Source organism: Bos indicus x Bos taurus, chromosome 3 (genome assembly GCF_003369695.1).
Source record: "Bos indicus x Bos taurus breed Angus x Brahman F1 hybrid chromosome 3, Bos_hybrid_MaternalHap_v2.0, whole genome shotgun sequence".
NCBI classification, from domain to species: Eukaryota; Metazoa; Chordata; class Mammalia; order Artiodactyla; family Bovidae; genus Bos; species Bos indicus x Bos taurus.
This window is the reverse complement of record NC_040078.1, coordinates 42,207,070-42,213,693: the sequence shown is the minus strand read 5'-3', so window position 1 is coordinate 42,213,693 and position 6,624 is coordinate 42,207,070. Positions and strand designations below refer to the sequence as shown.

At 48.2% G+C, this 6,624-nt stretch overlaps 1 protein-coding gene across 1 annotated transcript; it reads left to right on the top strand.

Moving 5' to 3' along the window:
* Nucleotides 1-862: 862 nt before the first annotated feature.
* S1PR1 (sphingosine-1-phosphate receptor 1) lies at nt 863-5,591 on the top strand. Its single transcript, XM_027536371.1, has 2 exons — nt 863-1,241; nt 2,868-5,591. Exon 2 carries the CDS (start codon nt 3,034-3,036, stop codon nt 4,180-4,182), a length of 1,149 nt encoding a protein of 382 aa, XP_027392172.1. The 5' UTR covers nt 863-1,241; nt 2,868-3,033; the 3' UTR covers nt 4,183-5,591.
* Nucleotides 5,592-6,624: the final 1,033 nt, after the last annotated feature.

Here is a 6,624-nt window from a genome sequence, read left to right as displayed (position 1 = left end):
TGCAAGTGAAACGAAAGAGTGGGCGAGTTGTGAGCACCGAGGCTGAGCCTCCGAAGTAGAAAGACAGACAAGGGCGCCGGCCCCAGGCTGGGCAGCTGCCGGTCCTAGGCTGGTCCGCGCCGGGTAGCCCTTTCTCTTTGGAAACTCCTGAGCTGCCCAAGCTGTTTAAACTCTCGGGCCCCAGCAGCTGCCCACCCCCTCACAGACCTCACCACTGGCTAGAATCTGGGACACAAGGCCTGATTTTGCGCCCAGTTGAGTGAGGGGAACCCCCACACAACACCTCGCCCCCAGCTGGCCCATTTCACTGTGCGCCCCGCGAAAGCCACTTTCTGCCCCTCAGACCGCAAGTTTTGAGGCAGCAGAAGGATAAAGGTGAGGGAGGGAAGTGAGCTGAAGTGGAGGAACCTCCCAGGCCATTCTTCTACCCGGGCTGCATGTCTCCTCCATCCTTCTGGCAGCCCTTCCCAGCATCTCGTCCCCAGGAACACGACCGGGACTCGCGGGGTCGCGGAGCTGGTTTCCCCGCCTCCGCAGAAGCGCCTGAGGTCCGGGTGGGGGTGGGGGTGGGGGCCCGGAGCGCCCGGCCACAATCTTCAGACTCCGATCCCCCACGGGCTGCGGGGTTAGGGGACCAGAAAGGCGCACTAGATTGGCCAGGCCGTCCTCTGTCTCCTAAAACTCTTCTTGAGAAAAGTTTCCAAAAGCGCGTCACCTCCCTTCTTTTCTAAGGCTGGGGAAAACGGTCTCCACCGCCAGGGAGCGGCGGATAGCAGGGCGAGGGCCGTGATTTATACATTTAGAGTCCAGGGGGCACCAGGCTCCGCCCCTTTCTTTTTTTTTTCCCCCCTTTCTTTTTTTGGTTCCCTTGGGGAGGAGGGGTTCTTTTTTGTCTGTGTGTTTCTGCCGCAGATCTTTCCTGGACAGTGAGTCTCAGCTGCACAGATCCGGCGGCCCCCAGGCGCGAGCGGAGGGGCATGGGGGTTTGAGGCACTCAATCCTCCTCATTTCTTCCTAAAGAAGCCACTCAGCCTCAGCGGGGCGCTCGGCGACTTCAGCTAACCGGTCTGCCCGGCCACGGCAAGAGCGTTGGCCATTGGAGTGTGCGGCTGCGGAGGGAGGGGATCCCGACTCGAGTAAATTGAGAGCTCGACGCAGTCAGTCCCGGGCAGCAGCAAGATGCCGAGCGCGCAGTGCAGACCCGGAGCTCCGCGAACGCAGCTGCGTCCCGCCTGAGCCAGGTAGGGAGTGAGCGCTGGGCAGGCGCGGACCCGGGCGCGCGGGGGAGCATCGCGGCCGGAGGTCTTCAGAGGCAGAAACAAAATTTTCAAACCGGAGAGAAGCAAAGCAAACACTTTTAAACCATCCATCTCTGGGTGCTGAGAACAAGCATCTCTGGGCTACTCAGGCGCCCAACCGGATCGGATTGTTCTGGGCTCACTAAAAAGTTTGGAAAAGTGTTAAGTCCTCTTTGTAGAACCATCTGGGGTTGGGGGATAGAGGAAGCTGCGGTGGGTCAGCGGAGTGGGAGGGAAGGCGCTTATTTTGGGCAATCCTATAGACAAAGACTGCGGGAGATGAGATAAGGGCTTAAACTTGCCCTGCGAGCGAGCCGGGTGTGGAATTAGATGGGGGGAAACGCGGAGCTACTGGGCGCCGAGCAGCCTCTGGGTCCCGGGAATTGCTGTGGTCTTGAGAATTCCACTTTTATCGCATTTGCTACCGTGAATGTCACCCTGAAACATTTAAACAACTTATGGGTAAACTGCTCACACGTGCCATGTTTCATCCCCTCGACACTTTGTAGTTCTCTGAGACGAGGCAACGTATTGGGGGAGGGCAGTAAATAAAACTGGCTTAGCAACGAACCGCTAGGCTTCTGTTTATATGAGTTTCTGGAGAGTAATTTTGCATTCGGAATTTGAAACGCAGTGGCGTGTATTTTTAGCGTTTGTAATTTAATTTTTTGTATGCATGTTTGGGCTATATCCACAGTAACTAAAAATACTCCTTTTGCAATCAATGGGTGTACGAAACTTCTGGGATTTATTGCAATAGCTTATGAATGATTTTTACTGAGTACTTTTATAGTTTCTTGCACTGACTTGCGCGGAAAAAAAAAAGAAGAAGAATGAAAAGGCAGTTGCTTCACGGAGGCGCTAAAGCTTTCCTGTTTACCGCAAGGCCAGGGCGGGCTTGGCTGCCCACACTGTGCTGTGCCTTCGGACCCTAAGCACACCTGCTCCTAGAGATTATTAATAGAGCCTAAAAAGTGACTTACGCTTTCAAATGATTTTCGTGCAAATCTAACTTCTTGCATGGCAATTAGGAGGTGGTTTTAGCTGGGTAGTGCCGGAGCACAGAGGTGTGCGTCTCACATTGGAGATTTGGTCTCTTCGAAGGTGTGACTAGGGGCTAGTTTTTCTACTGGAGCTGGAAACCTGGTGGGAGTGGGGACAGCGTTGGGAAAGGTGGAGGTGTGTGTGTGTGTGTGTGTGTGTGTGTGTGTGTGTGTGTTGAGGAGGCAGGAGTGGAATTAAATGGGGCTCACACCTCCAGTTTTCCCATTTCCATTTGAGTGTATGTAGTAACCATAGGGGACGTTTTCGTCTTGTCGTCGAATCGGAGTTTTCCGTTTGGGTAATTTTTTTTTCTCCTTTCTTTCTCTCTCTCACCCTTCTTCCTTTTTTCCCCCAAGAAATGTGAGTTTGATGTTTTTTAAAAAAATCCTTCCCCCTGCACTCTCCCCAAGTTTCCTTAAAACAAATCAACAATAAGAAAACTGGAGCAATGCCTTTGCTAGAATGAATTACGCCAGTGTGCTGTGGCTTTTCCCCTGACTCTCTGCTGTTTGTGATTTGTTTAAGGCTGTGGTTTCCGAGGCCCTCTCCAGCTAAAGAAAACCTGCACACACAAAAAACGCCTGGATCTCTCTCCTTGAACCACCCCGGCTGCCTGTGAAGGCTCGCTCCGCCTCGCCCTCTAGCGTTCATCTGGAGAAGCGCCGCCCCGGGTGTCGGGACCGTGCGCATCATGGGGTCCACCCGTATCCCGCTGGTCAAGGCCCTCCACAGCCCTGTCTCGGACTATGTCAACTACGACATCATCGTCCGGCATTATAACTACACGGGAAAGCTGAAGATCAGCGCGGACAAGGACAATGGCATTAAACTGATCTCAGTGGTGTTCATTCTCATCTGCTGCTTTATCATCCTAGAGAACATTTTTGTTTTGCTGACCATCTGGAAAACCAAGAAGTTCCACCGACCCATGTACTATTTTATCGGCAATCTGGCCCTCTCAGACCTGTTGGCGGGAGTGGCCTACACAGCCAACCTGCTCTTGTCTGGGGCCACCACCTACAAGCTAACCCCCGCCCAGTGGTTTCTGCGGGAAGGGAGTATGTTTGTGGCCCTCTCGGCCTCCGTGTTCAGCCTCCTGGCCATCGCCATTGAGCGCTACATCACCATGCTGAAGATGAAACTCCACAATGGGAGCAACAGGTTCCGCTCCTTCCTGCTCATCAGTGCCTGCTGGGTCATCTCCCTCATCCTGGGGGGCCTGCCTATCATGGGCTGGAACTGCATCAGCACGCTGCCCAGCTGTTCTACTGTGCTGCCGCTCTACCACAAGCACTATATCCTCTTCTGCACCACGGTCTTCACTCTGCTCCTGCTCTCCATTGTCATCCTGTACTGCAGGATCTACTCCTTGGTCAGGACTCGCAGCCGCCGTCTGACCTTCCGCAAGAACATTTCCAAGGCCAGCCGCAGCTCTGAGAAGTCGCTGGCACTGCTCAAGACCGTGATTATTGTCCTGGGCGTCTTCATCGCCTGCTGGGCACCACTCTTCATCCTGCTCCTGCTCGACGTGGGCTGCAAGGTGAAGACCTGTGACATCCTCTTCAGAACGGAGTACTTCCTGGTGTTGGCTGTGCTCAACTCTGGCACCAACCCCATCATTTACACTTTGTCCAACAAGGAGATGCGTCGGGCCTTCGTCCGGATCATGTCCTGCTGCAAGTGCCCCAGTAGAGACTCCGCGAGTAAATTCACACGACCCATCATCGCGGGCATGGAATTCAGCCGCAGTAAGTCAGACAACTCCTCCCACCCCCAGAAGGACGATGGGGACAACCCAGAGACCATTATGTCTTCTGGAAACGTCAACTCTTCTTCCTAAAAGGGGAAACTGCCGACCCATGGGGAGTGTTCTTGCATGGTCACCCACCACCCCAGTGTTTGGGGAGAAAAAATAAAAACCAACCAAGCCTCTGTGCCTCCACTGCTTCCAGGGAGGAGCTGTCCGAAGCCAGAGGGAGGGAGAAGGAGCACAGAACAGTCTGGTAGTGCCTGGAGTTGGTGGGTAGACTTAGTTCCTGTGAACAATGCACTGGGAAGGGTGGAGATCAGGTCCTCGCCTGGAATCTATTTCCTCCCCTTGCCGGAGTTTTGATTTTGCACTGAGCCAAAGGTCTAGCATTGTCAAGCTCCTGAAGGGTTCGTTTGGCCCCTCCTCAAAGACTAATGTCCCTGTGTGAAAGCATCTCTGACGGGAGCTTTGAGGAGATGTTTTCTTTCACTTTAGTTTCCAACGCAAGTGAGTGTGTGCACTTCTGCTTCGCTAGGTATGCTCTACATACCTACTATGCTAGGCATCCCACCCTCCCTTCCCCTTCACACCCCTCCTCAGAATACCTTTACTTTATATTTTAACTACCTGGCACTCAGAGCTGGAAGTGTGGCACAGTCCAGTCTTGAGCATATGTAGCAGGTAGGCTGCATCCAGCAGGTAGACTGTGGTGGAGATGGTTTGGAGCTGGAAAGCAATTTTACTTGCTGTGTGGCCAAAGTTTCCACGTAAGCTGGATGAGTGTTTTTGAATTTAATTGCAGTCACTTTAAAAAAAACAAAACAAACAACCTTTGCAATGAAATGTGTTGCAGTATTATATCCATCGTGGCTGAAATCTGCATAAGGAAGTCCAATTTATTTAAATGACATCAGCCAGTATCCTTAGTGTCATAAGAGAAACAAACAAGCAAAAGAAGGTGAAAACTGACTCGGGGTTGGGGGGTGACTTTGTAAACCAAGAGAGTTTTTTTTTTTAATTAGTTTATCTAACAATACAACATCTATCTTTGGCACTTTTGTTGATGTTTCTTTCAGAGTGTTGTGGGAATCATTTCAACCAACAGGATGGCTGTATTTTGTTGTGTTAAAAGTACTTTGTGTAATCTTTGAATGTATTTGTTTCAGCATTTTATTGGATTTTCCTAACCTGTGTTAACACCATTGAATGTGTATTTCTTCAGAAAATACCATCTTCTTGTGCCCTTAAAAAGCATTACTTTAACTGATAGGGAACATGACAAGGTTTTCAGTACATTAAGTAGTTAATTGAAGATGTGTATAAATGTCACAAAGAATAAAAAAAAATATTGGTGTCTGTTTAGTATGGTTTCCAGTGCAATTAAATCAAGAAATGTCTTTTTTTTTTAAAAATAGTATTTAAAAGGTTTCTGACAATGTGGATCGTTTTGCACATAGCTTTATCAACTTTTAAACATTAATAAACTGATTTTTTAAAGATTCTTTGGTGAAGAGCCTTTTTAAAAAATAATTAGTAAGACATTCTATCTGACTATGTGCCTCTTTAGAGTTAAAGTTAAAGGCAAATTTCTGTTATTCTTCATGGGATTTTATCTTGATAAACTAGAGAGTGGAAAAAAAAAGTGTGGTTTGTTTAGAAACCACTCTTTTTCAGGAAGAGAAACTTCAATAAGTTAACACTGAAGAGTAGTAAAGAATGAGATGAAAACCACCAACCTCTAAATACCACATTGACAAGTAAATGTAATTGTTTGAGTTAAATGACATTCAAGCCCAACTAAATTAAGTATCAGTGGTCCAGTGGTTAAAACTTGCCTTCCAATGCAGGGAGTGTGGGTTCGATCCCTGGTCGGGAAGCTAAGATCCCACATGCCTCTTGGCTGAAAAACAGAAAACAAGAAGCAATAGTGTAATAAATATGTCTAAAAACATGGGTTTTAAAATAAATGATGTACAACAATATCATTGTTAAGTTAAATTATGACACTAAGTTAAATTATGACACTTTGGTCAGTTCACACCCATCCACAGAAGTTTATATTCTTGGCTTGCCACCAGCATGCTTGGGAGGTGGCGGTATGGCTATGGGAGATACTGTTAAATTACTTATTTCTTTCAGAAGACTGTCTTGGCTTCTCCCAGTCTGCCAGCTGAACAATATAAAACTATTCAATAGCGATAAAGTAACAACTTGTAGAATCTTGGCTGAATAGCATACACTTTTTTTTGAAAAATTTTGATTCATACTGTCTGAAAGCTTTACCATCTATAGTCATTAATTTCTTCAACTATAAAATGGCAAGCCTCACAGAATTTTTTAATTCTTGTTTTGATATTATTGTCATCTTCATTGGGGATTATATCAAAGTATTTTGGCATGTTTGGCTCCTCAGTGCTATTGTTAGCTTTCAGAATTTGTGCTTTCAAGTGTCATTGAATATGCACAGGACACAGTTGGGACATGAAGATAAAGCCTCACCTAAAAGAGTAGATGTCATTTCTGGGTAAGGTT

What these genes read in the sequence shown, in the direction of transcription:
- S1PR1 (XM_027536371.1), top strand. Translation starts at nt 3,034, where the DNA reads ATGGGGTCCACCCGTATCCCGCTGGTCAAGGCCCTCCACAGCCCTGTC.